General features: G+C 42.4%; 2 protein-coding genes across 3 annotated transcripts; both read right to left on the minus strand.

Moving 5' to 3' along the window:
• Positions 1 to 251: 251 nt before the first annotated feature.
• Positions 252 to 13,442, minus strand: LOC113026324 (drebrin-like protein A). Its single transcript, XM_026174980.1, has 15 exons — positions 12,906 to 13,442; positions 12,776 to 12,831; positions 11,545 to 11,657; positions 10,923 to 10,997; positions 10,710 to 10,853; positions 10,398 to 10,475; positions 10,154 to 10,305; positions 10,030 to 10,084; positions 9,342 to 9,407; positions 8,789 to 8,894; positions 8,514 to 8,714; positions 8,021 to 8,083; positions 6,833 to 6,927; positions 1,432 to 1,501; positions 252 to 536 (listed from the first exon to the last, which is right to left on the minus strand). Exons 1-15 carry the CDS (start codon positions 12,986 to 12,988, stop codon positions 400 to 402), a joined length of 1,494 nt encoding a protein of 497 aa, XP_026030765.1. The 5' UTR covers positions 12,989 to 13,442; the 3' UTR covers positions 252 to 399.
• Positions 13,443 to 13,679: 237 nt separating this feature from the next.
• Positions 13,680 to 24,515, minus strand: LOC113026325 (RNA/RNP complex-1-interacting phosphatase-like). 2 transcript variants are annotated; one of them, XM_026174981.1, is made up of 10 exons: positions 24,453 to 24,515; positions 22,776 to 23,106; positions 22,109 to 22,184; positions 21,887 to 22,018; positions 21,488 to 21,611; positions 20,966 to 21,026; positions 20,841 to 20,887; positions 16,919 to 16,994; positions 15,592 to 15,723; positions 13,680 to 14,403 (listed from the first exon to the last, which is right to left on the minus strand). In XM_026174981.1, exons 2-10 carry the CDS (start codon positions 22,811 to 22,813, stop codon positions 14,052 to 14,054), a joined length of 1,038 nt encoding a protein of 345 aa, XP_026030766.1. In that variant the 5' UTR covers positions 22,814 to 23,106; positions 24,453 to 24,515; the 3' UTR covers positions 13,680 to 14,051. The 2 variants fall into 2 exon arrangements, with proteins under 2 accessions (XP_026030766.1, XP_026030767.1); XM_026174982.1 differs by lacking the exons at positions 22,776 to 23,106; positions 24,453 to 24,515 and adding an exon at positions 22,579 to 22,731.
• Positions 24,516 to 24,935: the final 420 nt, after the last annotated feature.

Raw genomic sequence — 24,935 nt, forward strand, 5'->3', positions numbered from 1 at the left:
TGCCTGAAGAACACAGGAGCATCACCATATGCTGTGTGTCCTCCTTGAGATGCTCTGCAGGCCCCCTCTGAGGTCCATAGTCCCAGTCTCGGCTGAAATGCCACCTGTTCACTGAGGCATTTGAGTTTTGTGCGTAAAGCAACCTTGAGTTTATTAAAAGGCTCTATATGAACCTAATTTATACTTCTTATTAATTACGGTAGTAAGACTGGCCAAATAGGACAAAAGAAAAATAAGAGCAATATCCAAACTGCACTTGAAAATGACTGTATTTATTGTTTACTGGTTTTTACAAAGGTTTATTAATTCAGTGATACTGAACAAGTTAATGTGAGTAAAATATCCATCTGAAACACCCACAGCTTTATTAAAATTAACAGGACAATGAGCCAATGACAACTAGATAAGCTCCACATAGTTAGCCGGGAACATGCCGTATTCCCCATCAGGTCCAACACCTCTCCACCAACCCTCATCCAGCATTTCTATCTGAGTAATAATGTCATCGGGGTCAAAGGTGATCTCAGTGTCATCCGCTGTGAGGAAGAGAGAAAACTCAGTTAAACTAAAGGTTTATCTAGAAACACCTTTCAAGAGTTTCAAGTTTAAAATTACAAGCATTTAAAAAAAAGAAATGAAAGAAACTGTTCTGTATACTCGACTTTAGATCTGTATGTAAAACAACAACATTTCAGTGTTTCATCAGGTAAATGTGATAAATAATAACCAAACTGGATGGCTTACTGCACTGTTGAGGTACAACAGCTCTTTCCAAATGTAAGACCACTGCAAGCTTATTTTACAGCCAATAAAAAGCATTATCCTGTTTTTACAGATTTGATTTACAGATTTGATCTTCTTGATTCATTTATTGAGATTCATCCTTCTTTAACAGCTTTTCCCCTGTGACAGTCAATGGTTCATTTAAACACTTTTCCTCAATTGAAGAATACAGAATACATTTTGGTCAAATATTTGCAGGTAAATTTATAAAAAAATGTGGAAACTCAACTAGTTAAGCATTTAATCATTAATATTCAATAACTGATAATTATTTGATAATCAAACCAAATAAATGGATAAATAAAAACATGTCATTTACTGTGAATGATCTGCTGTACCTTCACAGGCCACTAGAGGCCCCAGTGCAAACTCAATTACAATAATGTTGTTGTGATATCACAGAAGTCTTATTTTCATGATATCAGTATGGTGAACAACACTCTGGACTCTTTCCAATTTCATTCAGACATGTTAGACCACAAGACACGATGGTCCTCAGTAGTCACAGAGAAGATGGCAGACCCCACAACTACCAAAAACATGAGTGAGTGTGTGTGTGTGTGTGTGTGTGTGTGTGTGTGTGTGTGTGTGTGTGTGTGTGTGTGTGTGTGTGTGTGTGTGTGTGTGTGTGTGTGCGCGCGTACGTACCGGCCTGGTAGTCGTACAGAGCTCTGGCACAGATACCTTGTCCACTGCCATCCCAATTAATACCATCAGCCTGAAATTCAAAAACAGCTAATTAACATTTAAACAGTATTTTAAATCATTTCATTCAATAACTTTTTACTCAAACACTGGAGGACCAAATCTGCCAGAAGAGATTAAATAAATACATGAATCACCTCAATAAATACACTCAACAAAAATATAAACGCAACACCTTTGTTACTGCTCCCATTCCCCATGGGATGGACGTAGAGACCTAAAATTCATTCCAGATACACAATATAACCATCCCTCCCAAACAGTGGTCACAAATCAGTCCAAATGTGTGGTAGTGGGCACATCTGCTATATTGAGATAATCCATCCCACCTCACAGGTGTGCCACATCAGGATGCTGATCTGACATCATGAGTAGTGCACAGGTGTACCTCAGACTGCCCACAACAAAAGGCCACCCTGGAATGTGCAGTTTTGTCTCACAGCAAAATGCCACAGATGCCACAAGCAATGAGGGAGCGTGCAATTGGCATGCTGACAGCAGGAATGTCAACCAGATCTGTCGCCCGTGCATTGAATGTTCATTTCTCAACCATAAGCCGTCTCCACAGGCGTTTCAGAGAATATGGCAGCACATCCAACCGGCCTCACAACCGCAGACCTCGTGTAACCACACCAGCCCAGGACCTCCACATCCAGCAGGTTCACCTCCAAGATCGTCTGAGACCAGCCACCCAGACAGCTGCTGGAACAATTGGTTTGCACAACAAAACAATTTCTGCACAAACTGTCAGAAACCGTCTCAGGGACGCTCAACTGCATGCCCGTCGTCCTCATCGGGGTCTTGACCTGACTCCAGCTCGTCGCCGTAACAGACTTGTGTGGGCAAATGCTCACATTCGATGGCGTCTGGCACGTTGGAGAGGTGTGCGCTTCACGGATGAATCATGGTTCACATTGTTCAGGGCAGATGGCAGCTGAGAATGTCCCAGTTCTTGCATGGCCAGCATACTCACCGGACATGTCACCCATTGAGCATGTTCGGGATGTGCTTGACCGGTGTATACGACAGCGTGTACCAGTTCCCACGAATATCCAACAACCTCGCACAGCCATTGAAGTGGAGTAGACCAACATTCCACAGGCCACAATTGACAATCTGATAGACTCCATGCGACGATGTGTTGCACTGCATGAGGCAAATGGTGGTCACACCAGATACTGACCGGTTCTGGGTCCCCAGACCCCCAATAGCGCAAAAAACTGCACATTCCAGGGTGGCCTTTTGTTGTGGGCAGTCTGAGGTACACCTGTGCACTACTCATGATGTCAGATCAGCATCCTGATGTGGCACACCTGTGAGGTGGGATGGATTATCTCAATATAGCAGATGTGCCCACTACCACACATTTGGACTGATTTGTGACCACTGTTTGGGAGGGATGGTTATATTGTGTATCTGGAATGAATTTTAGGTCTCTACGTCCATCCCATGGGGAATGGGAGCAGTAACAAAGGTGTTGCGTTTATATTTTTGTTGAGTGTAGGTCTACAAATATAGGTATTCATTAACTTAGAAGCCAAGAACTTACAGTGGTTTGCAAAAGTATTCGACCCCCTTGAACTTTTCCACATTTTGTCACATTACAGCCACAAACATGAATCAATTTTATTGGAATTCCACGTGAAAGACCAACACAAAGTGGTGTACACGTGAGAAGTGGAACAAAAATCATACATGATTCCAAACATCTTTTACAAATAAATAACTGCAAAGTGGGGTGTGCGTAATTATTCAACCCCCTGAGTCAATACTTTGTAGAACCACCTTTTGCTACAATTACAGCTGCCAGTCTCTACCAGCTGGTAGAGCTGGTATGTCTCTACCAGCTTTGCACATCTACAGACTGAAATCCTTGCCCATTCTTCTTTGCAAAACAGCTCCAGCTCAGTCAGATTAGATGGACAGCGTTTGTGAACAGCAGTTTTCAGATCTTGCCACAGGTTCTCGATTGGATTTAGATCTGGACTTTGACTGGGCCATTCTAACACATGGATATGTTTTGTTTTAAACCATTCCATTGTTGCCCTGGCTTTATGTTTAGGGTCGTTGTCCTGCTGGAAGGTGAACCTCTGCCCCAGTCTCAAGTCTTTTGCAGACAGGTTTTCTTCCAAGATTGCCCTGTATTTGGCTCCATCCATCTTCCCATCAACTCTGACCAGCTTCCCTGTCCCTGCTGAAGAGAAGCACCCCCAGAGCATGATGCTGCCACCACCATATTTGACAGTGGGGATGGTGTGTTCAGAGTGATGTGCAGTGTTAGTTTTCTGGCACACATAGCGTTTTGTATTTTGGGCAAAAAGTTCCATTTTGGTCTCATCTGACCAGAGCACCTTCTTCCACATGTTTGCTGTGTCCCCCAGATGGCTTGTGGCAAACTGCAAACGGGACTTCTTATGGTTTTCTGTTAACAATGGCTTTGTTCTTGCCACTCTTCCATAAAGGCCAACTTTGTGCAGTGCACGACTAATAGTTGTCCTATGGACAGATTCCCCCACCTGAGCTGTAGATCTCTGCAGCTCGTCCAGAGTCACCATGGGCCTCTTGGCTGCATTTCTGATCAGCGCTCTCCTTGTTCGGCCTGTGAGTTTAGGTGGACGGCCTTGTCTTGGTAGGTTTACAGTTGTGCCATACTCCTTCCATTTCTGAACGATTGCTTGAACAGTGCTCCGTGGGATGTTCAAGGCTTGGGAAATCTTTCTGTAGCCTAAGCCTGCTTTAAATTTCTCAATAACTTTATCCCTGACCTGTCTGGTGTGTTCTTTGGACTTCATGGTGTTGTTGCTCCCAATATTCTCTTAGACAACCTCTGAGGCCGTCACAGAGCAGCTGTATTTGTACTGACATTAGATCACACACAGGTGCACTCTATTTAGTCATTAGCACTCATCAGGCAATGTCTATGGGCAACTGACTGCACTCAGACCAAAGGGGGCTGAATAATTACGCACACCCCACTTTTCAGTTATTTATTTGTAAGAAATGTTTAGAATCATGTAGAGATGGCACGATACCACTTTTTTATGTCCGATACCGATACCGATATCATAAATTTGGATATCTGCCGATACCGATATGAATCCGATATAGTGTTTTTTAATCAACAAAACTGTTTTTTAAAATATCTTGCTGCATTTTGCAAGTCTGCAAGTTCATACTCAAGTTTAAAACAACAACTACACTAAAGCTATTCTGTTATACCTGTATACAAAAAAAATATTTCATAGTTCAGCAATACTGATCAATCTAATAAACTTAGACCTACACCATCCTCCCTATTCTGGTATTTTAAAGAGTACTTAGCGTAAATATTAAGCAACCTAACTAATAGGGTTCCAACTCCCAGCAACAACAAAAATAAATAAATAAAAAATAGGGAACCACCCCTCACGCGCCACCTCATGATGCTTAATCGACGTAATCAACCTTAATTTGATGCAGTGTGAAAAAAAATGCACAGAAATCAATTATTTTTCAAGAAATATTAAATAGATTCAACATCTTTCTTCAACAAAATTGCAGACTGCACAGATGGTACCTTCCCAAAGGAAAAAGTACTATAGCTTACTAGGGTATATATTTTAGACTTAATAGTTACTATATACAGTAATTGACTTCTATTCATTTTACATCAAATTAAAACTTTGTGTGTCAGATAATTATTGATTAAAAGCTAGACATTTTAAATGAGAATAAAGAAAAGTATGTCTTTGTGCCCCCTTTTCCCTGTTCATGCCCTATCGGCCCCCCTGGCTAAACTTTGCTAGATCCGCCCCTGCACAGTTACCAGCGTCAGCTACGTAGAAAAAGATCCTCGAGTAGAAAGTAATATTAAATACATTCTAACAACAGCTTATCAAGTTTAAACGTGCTGCTGTTGTTCAGCCGCTGGTTTCCTCTTTCTGCAAAGTGGGCCAAAAACAAAGACGGACTCGCGACAGAAAAGCCGATCAGCTGATCATTTAAGCAGTTTCACGATTGAAGTAGCAGCCGGAGAGCGAGAGGCAGTCGCTCGTTAAGCTTAACGCAGGAATGCTTTACAAACATTCAGAGATGGACTTACACACTTGCTTTACTTCTCTCGGGGATAACTTTGTCGGAGATGAAATGCCGGGTTGCTAGCGAAGCTCCAAATGCTATCCAGACCACCGACAGGTCCCGCATGCCACAGCCGCTCTATCACGTGATGCATACTGCTCCGACATGCTAACGTTCTGAGGTGAGTTACGGCGTGTTGCAAGTTTTGTGAGGTGCTTTCGTGATATTTAATGGATCGGATTACATTTTTTATTTTTCTCCGATATCCGATCCAGTCATTTAGGTCAGTATCGGACCGATACCGATACGTAATATCGGATCGGTCCATCTCTAGAATCATGTATAATTTTCATTCCACTTCTCACGTGTACACCACTTTGTATTGGTCTTTCACGTGGAATTCCAATAAAATTGATTCAGGTTTGTGGCTGTAATGTGACAAAATGTGGAAAAGTTCAAGGGGGCCAAATACTTTTGCAAGCCACTGTATGTGTATTTTATTTCATGACAAATACGAGCTCATTCTGAATCTAATGGTACCAATATATCTGAAAAAAGTTGGAATGAGAAAACAAACGTCTGGAAAAGTAAACAGAAACAGCTGGAAGAGTATTTATTTAAACAGTGCTTCACTGGAAATTCAGAATTATTTCTTATGCTACATGAAACATTTTCTGATTGAGGCATGGTCACAGTATGTTTCCCATTTCAAGGTTCTTTTTTTGCCATTTGTGCATAAAACTAGCAGTCAAGGCACACTGGAATTCTTGTGCAGAGCACTTTCAGTCATAGTAAGCAAATTTTAGGGATTTTGCATTATTTTACAAAACACAATCCTGTTTATGATTTCTTTGGTTGAGGTGGGACACATTAAAAGGAATGACTGAAGGTTCAATCTTGGTGTCAGGGTTAAACATAGAATTAGATGCTGTGGTTTAGGTTAGTGTTTTGCTATGATTAAACTTGGGTATAACATCTTCAGAAAATGATCAGAACAAACACGCCTCCCCCTGTATCAGTTTATTCTAACAGAGAACAAATTTTAGCCAAAGTCTGAGATCTAGTCATCCAAACAACCTCAAACTCAGCACTGCACTTACTCGAGACCACAGAGATACACCCACTAAGTCTCAGGTCTATTGGTCAGTTTTTGAGTCAGACACATTTCTCAAACTGTTAGTAAGACGTTAAGGGAGGAATCAGAATCAAAATACGTTGTTAATTTCTAAGGAAAATATTTACTGGGAGTGTTGTACATGTAAATGTACTTATGATGAAGAGGACTTACTGCTGGTGCATGCTGGGAAACGTTTTGATACAGGTCCTCGTTACTCCAGGCTAAATGCGGTGCCATGTATGGATCATCTTGAGCTGGACTTCCCTCTGCACATTATAAAAATCACAAGTTTTAAATACCAGAGATGAAAAAGTGTTCTTTGTTTTCCAGGACAGCGAGAAAAGACACAAAAGTACCAACAGGATAAAGTATTAATACTCCAATTCCAGGAAAAGTACTAAGTATCACCACACTACAACCCTCAAAAAACAGAAGTTACAGAAATGTTACTATGAATTATGTTACATAGTCTGAGATTCTGATATAGCCAGTGAACAAATCTATCTATCTAACCAGCGCTGTGCTACAATCGTGGTGTAACAGCTTTACAAACATGAAGGCCAACGAAACAAAAACCAAGCTGTGAGCTGTAAACATGATGGAGCAAACACAGAATAACCACAAATTATTTCAGCTAACGTCCATCATTTGCTGCTGCAAACTCAAAAATTCACTGACTCGCCAACTCTGACAGTGACTCTTACTCAATATGTAAAATAGTTCAAATTAATTAATTTTATTAACCAAAAAATTTGAAAATATAGCAAAGTTTAAACTTTAAACTGCTAAGTTTCCAGTATTTAACATATTTAATTACTTTTGTTTTTTCGTCTTTAATGTTTCAAACGTAAAAGCACCACTGAGGAAAAATTCATTAGTATTCACTTCACAGTGTTATAGATTTAATTTAAAATGGATAAAAGTGACATTTTCAACTCTAATGTTTTCTAATGTGGTTTCAGATTGTTTTAGGTTTATTTTGTTTGCTTTATTATTATTGAGATGTCTGTTATTTTTAAATTTACTGAACATTAGATTCATTGACTAATTAATTGAATTAAATTGATATGGTGTTGTTCTGCAGCTATTTGTAATTCATGTGTTTAAATCTCAGCTGCAGTTATAAGACTAAGAAAACTCTGAAATGTAGCATACTAGAAGTATAAAGTATTGTGTAAATGTACTCGGAGTGATTTTTGTGGGTGTTGATGTTAGTGACAAACTGATCATCATATAAAATATGGTCTTATAGGAAGAAAAAGATTAAAAAAAAACCTAATTCAAACGACTCTGATTATTGATAAATGATCAAAATTGCACAAAACAAAAGTTTAAATGAAATGACGTTAAAGTTCACACCTTGTGCAGCTTCATCTTCATCAAAATCATCTGACCACTCGTCTTCGTCACCATAACCAGCGTCTGTGTTTGCAGGAGGGACGTCTTACTTCATGTCATACACACAACACGCGGGTATTTCACAGTTCAGGTCACTAATCAGTTAAATTAATACATAAAAAAAGGTTTCCAGACTCAACTTTTTCAGCTGATTCAGCATATCCAAAGAAAATATCAGTGTTATGTGAACACAAGTTTTCTACTCATCACACAAATCCACTCCTAAATTTGAAAGTATTTTTAACAAAGCTTAATATTTAAAAATAAAAAGCCACCTTGGTTCTGACTGGCTAACTTCTGGACGCCTGCTGAAGGCCAGCAGTTTTGTGAGAACTGTGAGAACAACAGTTACTCCACAAAACTTACTTTATTTTTTATTTCTGTTCTACACCAAAGAACTGTGGTTCCTTCTGGGAACCTCCTGCAGTTGAAAAGCTGCCTCAATATGTCTCACCTGCAGGCTGCACAGGTGAGTGTGACCTCTCTGGTGCTGTAGTGGAGGCAGGTGCAGCATGTGAGACAGGCAGCACAGGTGAAGCAGATGTAATCAGAGACAGGGGGGTCACTGCTGGAGGAGAGGATGGTGGAAACCGAGGCTGAACCGGGACGTCTCGCTCAAACGATTTCTGCGATAGAAACGGACTCTGCAGCCTCCCTGCAGGGGGAAACTTTAAGGTGAACCACCATCATCATCATCATCCTCATCATTATCATCATCGTGTTTCTTACCGGGTCTGGAGGCAGCAGGTGTGTCGCCAGCATCAAAGCTCTGCTCCTTCTGCTTGAAGATGTCTCTGGGATTAAACGCTCTCTGAGAAATCAGAGATTTCGCCTCCTGTGAATAAAACTGGGTGACATTAAAGTAAAGAGGCAGGATCCTACACTTCTCTCAATGCAACTCTTCAGCCTTTGTAATTCAGCTCTTCCTGTTCATTTCAATTTGGCTTACAGTAAAAAAATGTAAAGGCTTACAGGCTGTAGAACTAAACATGTGAAGCAGACTACAGTTCCCATGATACGTCTTGGTGGGCAACATCCAATCACAGAGCCAAACAAATGTGAACAAATCACCAAGAAAATCCTCATTTCTCTAGTTTTAACATCTGCTCAGAGCCATCCACCCAGCTGATCAAAAATGAAACTGGAATAACAAAAAAGTTAAACCTGTGTGATCATTTTTTTTATGTTTCTGATGCTGTGTGAAAATAAATAATGAACATTTAGAGGGAGAAACAGGAGCAGATATTACGTTACAAGAATTTATGGTCAAAATTGCGCTCACGTTAGCTTTCTGCACCGAGGCAGCAGCGGAAATTCCCGTCATCTTCATGTTCTCCAGCTGCTCATTCTGAAACACAGAAATTATTCATACATGACGTTAAATATAATTTTAACATCACACAACACAGACTTCCCTGCCTCAGTGATTTGCCAAAAGGATTTAAAATCAAGTTTCAATAAAGAAATGACTCATAATCCAGTATTTTTTACTTTCTTAATATGTTTTTTTATTTATTTATGAATTAAATACACAAGTTAGCTCATCCTTTAAAAGTTAAAAACATCTTTCTCTTACCCTCAAAATCAATTAATTAACTAATATCTATGTCATTATTATTGGGTAATTTAAAACATGTTACCCTTTCCATTATTTCCTGTTTATTTACTTTTCATTATCTGAAATAGTTTTCAGTTTAATAACTTCTTTTATGTTTGCTTTTATGTTTGAATTTATTCATGTGTACTTCAGGATTTTTGCCCCTTTATATTTCTGTTTATTTATGTTTATAACTTTTTTTAAAAGGGGTTAAATAGTAATGTTGAATATTGTTTTTTATATTGTTTGTGATCAAATAAACTGTTGTTTTCCAAATTTGATTTATTTTTAATCTATCAGGAGCAGTAATGTGATGCTGGCTGGGCTCATAAACTCAACCGAATTAGGATCAGTGAGCTGAAGCTGAGCTCACCCGACGCTGCTGTTCCTGCTCTCGCTCCTCGTCCTCCCGCTGCTTCTGCCGGAGCCTGAAACACAAAATACTTGAAGTGTCTTCATGAGTTTCTGTGATTTTGTGTTTTGTGTGTCTGACTCACTTCTCCTGTTCGATCTGCTGAGCTCTCTCTCTCGCTATCCTCTCCCTCTCCTTCGACTGTCTCTCCTCCATGTCCCTCCTCTCCCTCTCCGCCTCCTGCCTCTCCTGTTCCACTCGAATGCTTTCCTCCTTTTGACGCATTTCTTCATCCCGCTGAAGGAGAAGAAGAAGAAATAGAGAGTCGTGTGACTTTGCTGACTGAAACCTGTGGTACAATCTTGGAGGACTCGGAGTTGAAACCGAACCTGAGCTTTGACCCAGAAGTCGTCCTTGTTGATTTGTTGGATTTCCTCGACAGCATTGACTTTGCGGTACACAGAACCCTGACGAGAGAAAAGGCTCAGGGATTATAACAGAAATGTCCTGTTTTTCTTTGTGCACAACCCTGATTATTTATTCTTTATTTCAGCATTCTCTCTCTGTAGACAGAAGTGTTTGAGCTGAAGAAGATCTACATTAATGTTCATGCAGGGGTAGGAGTGCACTGTGAGATGAAATATTGGCTTATTGGATGGTAAAACGAGGCTGTGCTGCCGATTCAGGCGGCGTGATCTCACCACGGGTCCTCTGGGAACGTCTCTGTACTCCTGCGTTTGCTTGTGGAAGTTAAAGTTAGCGCCGGACGCTTTGGCCACTTTGGCCAAGATGGTCTCTGGGTCCACGTCGTCCTCCGCACGGGCGTTTACAGTCACATGGGCTCCCTGTGATGTCACACATGTTAATGATGCAGCTCTTCACACACATTAACAGGAAAAAGAGGCCAGACTCACCTTCAGGAAACCTGCTATGGTGCTCACGTGATTGGCACACTGTCCTTTCCGAGAGTCCTTCACACCTTCACCTGTCTTAGAAAACAAAAATCATCCATTCAATCCTGTGAATATGGCATCCTTCTATCACTCGACACTCATAGAAAGTAAAGTCTGCAGAGCTCTCTACAGGATCTCAGAACTGGATATGGACTGTTTAGCCTCGCAGACTCTGCCAGACTTTAGGAGGAAGTCGGAGGGCTAGTTTCCATCTAACGATGACATGCCATGTTCTGACTGTAGGATCGAAGATGGAGTGAAGTGGGCATATAACGATGACCTACTCGGTGGCTAGGCTAATATGAACACATCAGCAGGCTGAAGATGGAGGATGGGGGTTTAAAAAAAGTACATGTTGAGGGGCTTCCTGTCATGTGACTGGAAGATGCTGAAACCAGCCAAACTTCACTCCAGAGGTCTGAGATGATCCGTCCACAGCATGAGATCACTTATTAATGGTCTGGATTACTCACTGTGAAAAAGTCCTGAGCTTCACATCCACACTGAAATCTTCAGATATTTGTGGTTTTCAGAAAAAAGAAAAACTTCAGGAAAAAAAGCTTTGAGTTAAAGTTGGTCTTACCCAGTTTATGAGGATGTATTTGGGCAGTCCAGAGTTCGGGTCCCTGACTCGACAGAAAGCGTACATCACCTTCCCGCTGTTCAGCTCCTCCACCATCTCCTCCAACCCTCCATCTACACAAAACACAAAGGAGAACATGATCTCATTTAGATCAGACCGCAGACACCTGAAGGCCAGACTGGAGATCAGAAGGTTATGAGGGTGGCTTACGCTGGTGTTTCTGCGCGCACGTCCTGTGTAACACATAAAGAGGTCAAGTGCTGCACGAAAAACCCTCCACAGCTTGTTTGAGACGTTCCTCTGACACTCTTAATGCCGGTGATGTCATTGCATCATTTCTCAGCTGCACAAACCAGTTTGGAGCGCTGAGCAACTTTTTCTTTCTTTCCCACCTGAGAGCAGCACATTCTTATCTGTGTGCTTCAACACACCAGCTGTACCAGCGTTCACAGACCTGAGCCCAGTGGTTTTCTTTGCTTTCACTTGCAGCCTCTGCTCCATTCTGCTGAAACTTATTGGTACATCACAAGATGTAGCCGTGGCTCAGCTGTGGAAGCTGAATGCTTGTAATAACCACGCTGTTAATGTTTGCTTCATATTTAATAATAAGTTTTAAGTGTATTAGGGCAAACACCACTCTGCATGTGGTCGGTATGCTCCTGGATTTTAACATGAAACCCTCAGAAACAGAAAACACTCTGGGAGCAGACCAGAGGAGTCAAACATAAGGCCTGGGGGCCAGAATCAGCCCAGTAAAGCCTTCATTCCGGCCCCCAGGAGGAGATAAATGTTTTTTGCTGCTGACGCTAGAAATGTCTGTTTTTACAGTTGGTCCAAACAAAAGGACATTTTCTGTGATGAACACAACTTTGTTTTATACTTTCGGACAGTCTGGATGAGTGTATTTCTTACAGTCATGATGATCATCACGTGGAAAAAGCTGAACTTGGTTGTCTTACATTAGGAAGTCTTAGGGTTTACATGTGCACAGAGGGACAGACTGCAGCACTGCTGAAAAAAGTCAAACTGAGGTCAAGAAACAGGGTGGAGTGCAAGAACACCTCAAACATCTCCTCAGGTCCAAAAACAGCAGGAAACCAGCAGAGAGAAGAGTCAGAGAGGAAGGACAGCAAAGAACACAGGACCTGACCTTCAAAATAAAACAGGAAGTGAGGGGAAATCCACAGGAAATAAATTCGGAGGGATCAAAAGTTTGGATCCAAGTACTTACCTCCTTTCTGTGCCACTCGGAGGTTGTTGGTGTTTCCTTCGTAGGTGAACAGTGCCCTGAAACAGACAGACAGGTGTGGGTGTGCAGCAGATGTAGGTGTGGACAGACACACAGGTGAACTTTATCTCACCAGTCTGTGTTAGACTTGCCGCTCACCACCTCCTCGTAGGCGGCCATCAGCGCGGCTCCATTCTTGCTCAGATTAACAGACATGTTCCTCCACAGCACGGCAGCAACGACCCAGCAGTACTGTGGCAAACCTCCCACAGGCACCAACTCAGCTCAGGTCTGAGGAGACTAACCGGGCGGGTCGAAGGACCCAAACCTGACTGACCGCATTCTCCCCAGGTGACTCCTCCCACCTACACACCTGTGCTCAGCAGCAACAGGACACAGGTGAGTGTATCATGTGACCCTCTGCAGCAGGGAGTGTGTGTGTGTGTGTTACAGTGAACAGGGTGTGATCTGTGTTATTGTTGGCTTATTAGGGGCGGAGCTTGCCATACCTGCTCACCTGAGTTTCTGTTTTGTTTTTTTACAGAAAGGAAAAAAACTTGAAAACCTTCAAAAAGCACAAAAACAAGTGAAACCAGAAGGAACGTGATAAATGTTCTTCAAAAAAACCCAAACAAACCCACTGCTCCGTCTTTCTGTTTCTATAGCCTCACCCGTACGACCCCTCCCACCTCAGAGGCAGACAGCAGGTTAACGAGACTATGAAAGCCACGATCAATGGAGCTCTGACACCAGTATTCACCATGGCAACAGGTAAACACCGAGCAGCTCCTCGTTTGAATCGGGTGGCATTTATCTCACAAACAGGAGACTGAAGACAGAAACGTGGACGACTGTCCACAGTTCAGTGAGCTCACAGACGCCCGACAGAGCGCTCAAGTCACACCACTTCATACCAGTTTATAATTTACTGACACACAACATTTTCAGCTTTCATTTAATAAAACAAGCACACAAACAACATGTTTCATTTTCTTCTTATTCACTCATGAAAACATGAAACTTTAAATCACTCTCCACTCTTCACCTTGAACTCTGACCTTCAGACATGTGGCACACACACACGCACATCAAATGTCAGTCTTGGAAGCTAGAGCGAGGTTATCAAAGTAATAATGACGACATTTGAACTGCGCTGTGATTGGCTGAAGTGGACTTCAGCAGCGTTAATTTTAATTCCTGTTTAAATATTCTCATTCAAACACTAACATCCTTAAAAGGCCACATCACCTCAGTCCATTCTTCTTCTATCAAATAAAATCTAGTGGTCGTATCCGCTTGCTCTGCCTCCCCGTATGTGTCTGCTGTCGCTGTGTCTCATTTGTGGCCCCGCCCACTCTTCCTCAGGCACTCCATAGCCTTCAGCAGTCCAGCGTGGTGAGTAGCGAGGGAGGATCGGAGGAGGAGGAGTTCTCCACGTGTCCAGCGTTGTGGCGCCTGGCCTCCACTGAGGGTTCCCCACACGGCTATCCTCCAAGTGTGGCGGTCTCCTCCACTGATTATCCGCCTGAGGACGTGTCCATCGATACGGGTTGAGCGATGGTGGAGGAGGGGGGAGAAAGTCACCCTGAGGAGGGCGGTGATGAAGGTGGACGTTCCCTTGTCGTGGAGGTCTTTTTTCATTTGAAAAAAAAAGAAAATATTTTTATTCATATTTTTAAATATATGGAAAATTGATAATTTTTTTGTTTTATTTAAGAATATACACACACACACACACACACACACACACACACACACACACACACACAAGATTATATTTCAATCATTTAACCCTTTAAGACCTACCATAGAACCAAGTCCGCCAGAGCTAATATTATATTTTTACATGGTGTGGAGCCATTTTTGGGAACATTTCAAGTTGATATACATCAATACAACCATTATAGCCCAAATTTCAATAATATGTATGCATTAAGTGCATAGTAATTACATAAATTGCAGAAAAGTGCAATAAACTACAAAAAAATTAAAATCGTTTTTGTTTTTTTAACATATATTTCTAGTTAGAGAAATTTAAGAGGCTTATCCCTCAAAACTGTAAATACAAAAAAGTTGCACAAAATAGTTTCCACCACAGGAAATTTATTTTAAGTGTCTTCATAGTTTTATTTTTGAAATACACCAATTTTTATATACTGCAGGAAAAACGAAAATAAATATTATAGTGTAAATTTGCAAAAAAAACAAAACACCATATGCATCAAAATAAACTATTTCCAGCAGTGTAATATGAGTCCTAAGCATCCCAGAAACGATACAGAAAGTCATAAAGTCAAACACAACTTTTAAAAACACCAGTATAGGCTCATGAGGCCCTGATGGTAAAAAAACTACATTTCCGCAAAATGACGTCACGTCCGGTTTCGGGCAGGTCATGGCGGACATGCGATAGTTCGCGCTGATGGACGTAGGTAGTGTTATGAACAGCTGATCGGATCGGCAAAGCGTGTTTCTGGAATATTATGTTTTTGTTGCTGCAAGTGCTTTTTATGCAGTCTTTGCAAAGCTATATGTGGAAGGAAACTGTGACCTAGATGTAAGTACGACTCCTCCGGTTTCATATGCAAAAAACATTTACTGCGCTAGCTCACGTGGTTGCAGTGCTACAAGGATTTAAAAATAGTTACGCAAAACGGAGGATGCCCGCTTCGACCGGCTTTAAAGGGTTAAAAAACTTTATTCACTTCTGTAATGAGTGAATTTGAAAGCAGCAGGATGTAATGATGATTCTCTGACGTTTATTAAACTTGGTTCCTTCCTTCTATGACTGATGAACATATTCAGGTGTGTCGTCCTACCTGTGGTGCCGGGACTTTTGAGCGTGTTCGCGCCTCTTCTGATCGCAGTCATCGCTTGGCAAGCTGGAAAGCGGGCGATGAACAGCTTGACCTCTCATTGGCTCCTGCTCCACCTCCTCCATCCCTTCGTTACTGTGACAATGGACCAGAAAGAGTCAGGAACCAATCAGAGCGCAGCAGTTAGTCGGCATGACGACTCAGAGCAAGACGAAAATGACAACTGTAAATACAATTTCTAAAGGCGAGCTTAGACTGTGGTTAAAAATATATCAGATATGTATTTCTAATATTTTATTTGTACTGTAATAAATAACCAAATAAAATTGAAGAATATTCGTTTTTCCTCAAAAGAAACTTTCACAAACATTTTGAGTATGGAAATGTGTTGATTGTTCTTTGATGAATAATTTGAGATATTTACATTTTTAAATGTTTTTGTCGTGTTTTAGTATTTTTTCTCTTCATTTTTAATATTTTTATTATTTCATAGCATCCATCCATCCATTCACTTCCGCTTATCCTTTTCAGGGTCGCGGGGGGCGCTGGAGCCTATCCCAGCTGTCATAGGGACAGAGGCGGGGTACACCCTGGACAGGTCGCCACTCTGTCACAGGGCCAACACACAGGGACAGACAACCATTCATGCTCACACTCACTCCCACATTCACTCCTATGGGCAATTTAGATTTTTCAATTAACCTATCCCCACTAACTGCATGTCTTTGGACTGTGGGAAGAAGCCGGAGTACCCGGAGGGAACCCATGCAAACGCATAGCAGTTAAACACAAATATTTTAAAATATTCTATGAAAACTTCTGCACCATTTAAATATTTTGAATTCATTCTGATTATGAAAACACATGAAGGGAATTTATGTTGATATTTTACAACATTTTAAACTTCCTTTAACCCTTATATTCATAATTTATACTGTAAAACAGTCCAAGTCCAACTTTTTTTGCGCCCTGTACCAGTTTATGTCCGACAATATTTTCACGGATTGGCCTTTAAGGTGTCGCAGACAAATACAACAAAATGAAACTAGTACTGGTATTAAAAAAAAAAAAGATTTATTCGTAACAGACGGGAAAAGACCCAGAGAAACCGAGTTAACGATAAAAACAACTTAAAAAATAACGATAAAGACCCCCAAAAATCCCAAAAAAACATACATTTCACACCCGAGCCTCAACTCTCGCGGCCTGGTACCAAACGCCTCATGGACCAGACCAGTTGAAATATTTTTGTCTTTAGGATATTTCTAAAGAGTCTATCTGTTGATTTTGAATAATTCGTGTGGGTGCAGTGAGTGGGGGGGAGCCTCACCTCCTCCTGCGCCCGTGCTGCAGGTCATGCAGGTAGTTCTGCCTCTCGATGGCGTGACCGCGGGACAAGTTAAACACTGCAGAGAGAGACGATGCTTACACATGCTTCACACGTGAAATATGAACAGTGTTGGGAAGGTTACTCTTCAAATGTATTTCACTACAGATTACAGGATACATGGCCCAAAATGTATTTTGTAACGTATTCAGTTACGTTACTCAATGAGAGTAACGTATTCTGAATACTTTAGATTACTTAATATATTATTATGCTTTTTTACAACTACATGAATGTACTATTGTTGTGTGATTTATTACTATTACTGAAGGTTAGTCGCCATACCAATACCGACTAGATTTTTAAATCTTAATACAAAATGAGTAACAGTAGGTGGACATTAGGTAAGGCTGCACTTTTTGCAGCGATCTCGTAAAACTATTCCACGCGTATATAAAACAGGTCCGTGGCTCCGAACCGTAGTAAAGGGACCTCTGGCTAATACGTCGGGTTCGTGTCGGGCTCGTAGCCGAAAAATAGCTTTACCGTATTTCCCGGACTACAAAGCACACCTGAATATTAGCCGCACAAGCTAAAATCAGGGGAAAATCCTGTTTTGTACATACATTAGCCGCACCTGACTAAAAGCCGCAGGTGTTTCAATGTTGACTTATCATATGTAAGAGAATATGCACAAAGGGAATTGTCAGGAAAGAGACGGCTGTTTGGAGACACACCCCTTTTATTAATATTTTGAAAAACAAGTTATGGTACATATTTGCATAACTTTTTAGGTATATGTACAAGTAGCGGTAATTACAAGTACGAAACATGTACTGTGCTTCATAAATGAGTAACAAATGTAGTACATAACAATAACCTACAGCACACCAGAAAAATAGACTCAGGTGCAGTGACATGGCTTTAACAAGAAGAAAAGTCAGTCATTCACCATCTTCCTGCGCACTAAAACCACCAAAGTCCTCTTCTCCAGTGTCGGATACAAACAGGCTCAGGATGGCTTCGTCATCCACTCTCAGCTTCTTTCCTTCGTTGTCACTTTCAAAACCAAAGAAATCCTCGTTGTCAGTGTCAGTGTCGGAGTCGAACACCCTCTGAAGGGCCGTGGCGGTGTCCTCCTCTCCATCATGCAGCAGTCCAGCCCTTCGAAATCCGTTGGTGATCGTGGATGTTTTCACACTTTTCCACGCTGTCAGAATCCACCGGTGGAGTTGAGCATAACTTGCTTTTCGCAAGTTTATCGCCGCTCGTCATCCACGACTCCCGCTGAACGCGTAGCGTTAATTTGAAGTTTGTTTTTCGCGTTACTTGTATGGCACTATGTTGCCTGGCGGATGGACACGTGACCAACATACCACTCTTGAACCCCGATCCTTCCGCCAGGCAACGTAGTGGCGTACAACAGCGGAACAAACAAAACAAATCGTCTTACGATATGGCAAAAATCATGGACAATCCATAGAAAAGCTGCACCTGACTAAAAGCCGCAGGGTTCAAAGCTTGTGCAAAAAGTAGCGGCTTATAGCCCGACAATAACGGTACTTTGTTGTCTGGGTCAACTTTGCTAGCGAGAGACAGAGAGAGGCGTTGAAAGGCTGCTCCAACGGAACTTATTGTTTCGGAGGAAAACACGAGCACAGCGTACAGTCGAGTCGAGTCCACGGCCTCTCTGTGTGAGGATCTAAACGTATTCTACGCTAGATTCGACACAGCGAACACCATGAGACCAGACAGTGTGCGCACCGCGGATGACGTCAGTGCGCACACTGTGTCTGAGGAGGATGTGCGGAAGTGCTTCAGGAAGGTGAACGCACGCAAAGCTACTGGTCCGGACGGGATTCCCGGCCGCGTCCTCAGGTCATGCGCGGCTCAGCTGGCTGGAGTGTTCACACACATCTTCAACCTTTCCCTCTCTCTGTCTGTAGTCCCAGCCTGCTTCAAAATGGCCACCGTCGTCCCTGTACCCAAATCCTCCACCATCTCCTCATTGAACGACTGGCGACCTGTAGCCCTGACCCCCATCGTAAGCAAATGCTTCGAGAAGCTGGTCAGGGACTTCATCTGCTCTGCACTACCCGACTCACTGGACCCTCTACAGTTTGCATACCGCCACAACAGGTCCACTGATGATGCCATAGCCCTGACACTACACACTGCCCTGTAACACCTGGAGAAGAGAGACACGTATGTGAGGATGCTGTTTGTAGATTACAGCTCAGCATTCAATACCATCGTTCCCTCGAAGCTGGACAGGAAACTGCAGGATCTAGGACTGAGCAGCTCCCTCTGCAGCTGGATCCTTAGCTTCCTGTCTGACAGACGCCAGGTGGTCAGACTGGGCAGCATCACCTCATCCCCCCTCACACTGAACACTGGTGCTCCACAGGGGTGTGTACTGAGCCCTCTCCTGTACTCACTCTACACCTACGACTGCACAGCCACTAACAGCTCCAACATCATTGTGAAGTTTGCGGACGACACTACAGTGGTGGGTCTTATCACCAATGGTGATGAGACGGCTTACAGGGAGGAGGTCAGCACCCTGACCCACTGGTGTCAAGACAACCATCTCACCCACAACGTCGCAAAGACAAAGGAGTTGATAGTGGACTTCCGGAGGTGCAGAGAAGTACACACCCCCATCACCATCAGCGGCGCTGCTGTGGAGAGAGTGAGCAGCTTCCGGTTCCTTGGTGTACATCTGGCTGAGGATCTTACGTGGTCAGTACACACAAACAAAACAGTGAAGAAGGCGCAGCAGCGCCTCTTCTTTCTCAGGAGACTGAAAAGATTCGGCATGAGCCCCCGCATCCTCAGGACCTTCTATCACTGTGCCATTGAGAGCATCCTCACTGGATGCATCACCACCTGGTATGGCAACAGCACCGCCTACAACTGCAAAGCTCTCCAGCGAGTAGTGCGGTGCTCTGAACGGATAATTGGAGGTGAGCTTCCCTCCCTCCAAGACATCTACAGGAAGCGCTGCCTGAGGAAAGCGGGGAGGATCATCAAGGACTCCAGTCACCCCAGCCATAAACTGTTCAGACTGCTTCCATCAGGAAGGAGGTTCTGCAGCATCCGGTCCCGTACCAGCAGACTGAGAGACAGCTTTTTCCACCAGGCCATCAGACTGCTGAACACGTCATAGACACCTCAGCATCACTACTGGAACTTCAACATTATGCACTCCATACTGTACAGTAATGCCACTGTTTTGCACATATTCAACTCTGTATATTTTATTATTATTATTATTATTATTATTATTATTATATTTATTTATTTATTTATTTATTTTTTTTACTATTTAATTTGTAAAAATGTGTATACACACACACACACACACACACACACACACACACGTAGGAAAATATTTAGTATACACATCCAGAAATGCATACACTATTATATATTGTACATATATTTATTAGTTTCAGGTTGGCCATTCTTGTATTTTGCTCGTTTGTGTTGTTGTGTTTGCACATCTCTGTTGCTTGTGGGGCTCACACACAAGAATTTCACTCGCATGTGCTGTGCCAGTGTGCCTGCACATGTGATGTGACAATAAAAGTGATTTGATTTGATTTGAGTCTTAACAGCTTACTTACAACTGGGCTCGTCAGGCACTCTTCTTGGCTGCGGTGGTTATTATTCTATTTACATGCTTCCAGCTCTCGTTTCTGGTGGGTCATTTGTTGAATAATAATTTTAAAAAATATTTCTTCACGTCATTATGCGGCTGCAAGTAGTGGTGACATGGGCCGTGAGATTGAGAAACAGGCATTTGAGCCTCTTAATGTACTCATGTACTCATATGTTGTATTTTAAATACGTAACGCCGATACATGTATTCCATTACTCCCCAACACTGAATATGAAACATGGACACAAGAAGCCGACTCACGCTGCACCGCCTCCCTGGGGTCCATCCCATCCACGTCAATCAGATACCTGCAGGTGACACGTAGCAGTTAGATCCCGCCCACACCCTTGAGTCCAGCCAACCAGCAGGCTTAAGTTTGTACATACCTGCAGATCAGGTACCCGGTACGGTTCAGGCCGTGGGTGCAGTGCACGCCGATCAGCTTATCTGCAGGAGACACAAGCCACAGTTAGAGCTCAGATCGCACTTCTTCTACTGTGGTTTCCTATTAAAGGACACAATGCCAATCGCACACGATCTCATTCATGCAAAGCCTAAAAGTCATGTGACCACAGCCAGCATGACGGGTTTGATTGAAGTAGGAAACCAGCAGCTCCTCGTCATGTGACTGCTTGAAATCTGACCAATCAGCTGCCTGCGAGCCTGAAGTCCCAGCAGACTTCCTCCTCCTCCTCATCGGAAGAGGAGGAGAGCTCCTGTGAGACAGCAGCTGATTAAAATGCTCAGAGCTGATTTTCTTCCCAAAAGTCCCCAAATCTAAAATCTGAGCAGCCTCAAATCTGCAAAACATGGCAGTCATGCAGGAGCAGCAGAGCAGCAGGAGGTGAAGGAGGAGATCAGACTTAAACCTGTGTCAGCGAGGGAGGTTCACAGTAGCTTGCTCTCACCGTTCTCCTTATTCTCCCGCAGGAAGCTGCAGACGGCGCGTTTGAAGCTCAGGATGGTGTCATCACTGGGAACCTCGTGACCTCGCGTGAAGATCTTCACACACAGCAGGGACCTGGGAATGTCCTACACACACACACACACACACACACACACACACAGTTTACTTTATCATCATCAGAAAGCTGCAGTTCCTCTAATGTCCAGATAAGGCTCTGAAAGAGAATGAACGCCTGGAGAAAATCCATCTTTTATATACATTCTGTGGGATAAGCAGTGCGTCTGTCTGTGTGTTCGTGTGTGTCTGTGGTCAGGTGGAATAATAGCAGCATAATCAATAACACTGATCAGTAAACACAGACTTGATCGATTTGTCTATAAATGCAAGATCTTGTGCTCACCTCGAGCCTGTAGTAACGTGTGGTGAAAGTGAGGTCGATGATCAGCCCAAGCTCCTCCTCCTCGCTGCTGACAGCATCTAGCAGCTCCCAGGGGCCAAACACATCAGAGTGCGGCAGCTGGCGGTTCAGAGACTGCACAGAAGAAGAAGAAGATGATGATCATGATCATGAGTGACGCTGAGCGAGGCATTTGTGGGGAGGAAGCTCAGATGACACACTGACCTGCTTCAGAGGAACTTTGAAGGCGATGAATCGAGTCCCGCGGAGGCGTTTTCCAACCGGCGAGTAATCGAGCCACCTGCAGGACACGAACAGTCAGTCAGCATTGTCATGGAAACCTGAAGATGCCCGATTCTTACTTCTACTGCCGTTACTCTCACCTGAGAGAGAACTTTCACATTAACATCTCAGTTTAAAGATACGGTTATAGATGTTCAAAGACGTTCCCAAAATAACAGTGAACTTCCATGTAGCTTTCCTGTAGCTCTTTTAAATAACTCTTTATTTACTTATTTCACACACAGCTGAATTTTTTAAAATAATCTTTAGAAATAATCCACTCGTGTTTCCTTTGCAGGCGTGGCTGCTTGATGATCACAGATTACACATGAACGCTCAGTGTAAAACCCTTTAAACGTCACATCGGTGAAGTCATTATGATCATGCGCTAGATGTTTATTTTTTATATTTACCTGCGGGTCATTATTTGTTTACGTGTGTGATGATGTAATCGCGGTTACTCGTAAGACCGTGCGCTGGTCATGAGGTCACACAGCAGCAGACTGGAGGCTCTCAGGTTCATGAAGCTGTTATTAATAACCGTCTTTGTAATAAACCCCGGACTCTTAGTTATACCTGTGCATGCGCGGAGCTGTAGGCTGACACGCACCTGTCAGGTATGCCGTTCTTCTTCGCGGATCTGGACATGTCTCCACTGCTAGACGTTAGAAATAAAAGAGTAAAAGCTTGAACCCAGCGGAAGTCCGTCTCTGACCACGTGTCTCTGCCACGGCGACTCGGAGCCGGACCACAGCTCCTCCGCCGCTGTGTCGCTCCGCTCGGGGGTAAAAAGGCGGATTAGGTTATGCTGTGCTCTGGACGGTGTGCGGTGTCACGGAAAGTTGGAGCAGTGTCGCAGCACCAATACTGCCGGCGCACACGGATGACGCAATGACAGCCGCTCTGGCGCCTACCTGCCGCCAGACGTCGCACCTGAGAGACTAATCACAGACAGAGGATACGAAAAATAAATGATCTCAGATCAATCCAGGTTATTCCGGATGAAAACAATAAGATTTACTCTTTTAAAAAAGAAATGTGGAACAGCTGTTTTCAGAGGAATATTTCTAGTGCTTGTCCTTTGTTAACAAAGACGGAAATATTGTAATCTCAGAATAAATTTTGACACACTTCATCAGACAACATTATTAAAAATTATAGCAAATTCATTATACTTTTTGGAACATTATATTATATTATATTTTTACATTAATAAACATCTCATCCAGGAAAAAAAAACAAAAACAAAAAAACAAAAGCAAATAGTAGAAACAGGAGTTCTGATGTGATCTTTGTGGTTTTGAAGTAAAGACAGTGTTGAAACAGTTTCAGGCATTTATAGAAAATAAGCAGCAGTTATGGTTTAGTTTCCCGGATTAGTCTTTCCTAAAATCTGGTGTCTTAAAATTTTGGCTGAGGCGTCATTTTGACTCCTAAAAGTTTCTGATGATCATGTGCATCTATCAAAGTGTCACTGTGGTACACACCAGGGGCTATTGTAGGATCAAAGCTTTGGGGGTGCTGAGCACCCAGACGGCTTGTGAAATGGGACGGTCTAGCCTCCGTTGCGCTGCCCAGGTTGCCTAGCAACCATAACACTAACAACTGGAAACGTTTCATACAGCTTTATTTGACAGAAATGAAGGAGAAAATCTTTTGTTCGTGTGTTTGTTTGTTTCTACATGAGCTTTGATTTGATAAGTATCAGAGGCTGAGACCACGGGACTGTGAAATCATGATTATTGGGCTTCACTTCTGTACTGAACAGTCATTTAAGATTAGCTAGTAAATAACAATTAGCTGATGTTGTTCATGAGACTCAAAGTCATCTCACTTTGGTAATGTAAATATAATATGGTCAATATTAAAGTTATAATTTCAATCATTATTAGTTATTACAGCAGTAAATGAACTCTGTGTCAAATACTGAGCTTCAGTAAAGATTCAAGCTGCATTTGTTTATATTATTTATATTTTCTGTCACCTTAAATCTTCACTCAAAGACAGGTTTCTTTGACACTGTATATATATAACTGTGTTATATATATGAGAGACAAATATTGTTCTTTTAATATGTTGGCATTACTAAATTTGTCTCAGTGCTTACTTTAAATATCCATAAAATCATCACATTCTCTGTAAGATTAACGTCAACTATTGAACCAAATTAGTACAAACATCGCTAATGTCACATAACTTTGCCGACATGTGGCTAACAGTAATGTTTTAATGTTCTTCGTTATTAAACATTCACACATAAATAAGTGACATAATATTCAGTACTTACTTTTAAAAGTTTACTCTTCGGCTGCCCCTCTTCCGCCGTTTTTTTTCCGGCAAAACTATCCACACCAGGGGCGATTTTAGCCCATTTTTGGGGTTGCTTCAGCATCTCCAAAAATGAATCAAAGCACCCCCAAAGATTTCTTACTTTTTTTGACAATATTTGCTGTTTGTGTGACACACTGCTAAAAATATAAAAAGCATACAGTACGTAATTGAGATGGAACATTTTAACAACAAAAGTATGTATAAACCCCCCCCCCCCCCCCTCCCAAAATGGTTTGTTCCAGCTCTGGCTCTGGCTCTAGCGCCGTTGCTGCCAGAGCGATGGTGGCTGAGACGCAGCGGAGCAGAGGTGTGAGTGCCTGGCTTAAAACAGGACATATTAGCTGCATTTAACCTTCTGTTACTCTTTATATAGTTGGTAGGAGTCAGACCATGTTTCTTTTTACTGAAAAACATTACACCAGGTAACCAGGGTGTAAAA

Source organism: Astatotilapia calliptera, chromosome 7 (genome assembly GCF_900246225.1).
Source record: "Astatotilapia calliptera chromosome 7, fAstCal1.2, whole genome shotgun sequence".
Classification (NCBI taxonomy): domain Eukaryota; kingdom Metazoa; phylum Chordata; class Actinopteri; order Cichliformes; family Cichlidae; genus Astatotilapia; species Astatotilapia calliptera.

Coding starts and splice junctions, on each gene's coding strand:
- LOC113026325 (XM_026174981.1), bottom strand. CDS start 22,813: ATGTCCAGATCCGCGAAGAAGAACGGCATACCTGACAG. Junction 21,612..21,886: donor CACGTTACTACAGGCTCGAG/GTGAGCACAAGA, acceptor GTGTGTGTGTAG/GACATTCCCAGGTCCCTGCT. Junction 21,027..21,487: donor GCGGGAGAATAAGGAGAACG/GTGAGAGCAAGC, acceptor TGTCTCCTGCAG/ATAAGCTGATCGGCGTGCAC.
- LOC113026324 (XM_026174980.1), bottom strand. CDS start 12,988: ATGTCTGTTAATCTGAGCAAGAATGGAGCCGCGCTGATGGCCGCCTAC. Junction 8,895..9,341: donor CCTCGGTGCAGAAAGCTAAC/GTGAGCGCAATT, acceptor TTTTATTCACAG/GAGGCGAAATCTCTGATTTC. Junction 1,502..6,832: donor TTTCCCAGCATGCACCAGCA/GTAAGTCCTCTT, acceptor TTTGAATTTCAG/GCTGATGGTATTAATTGGGA.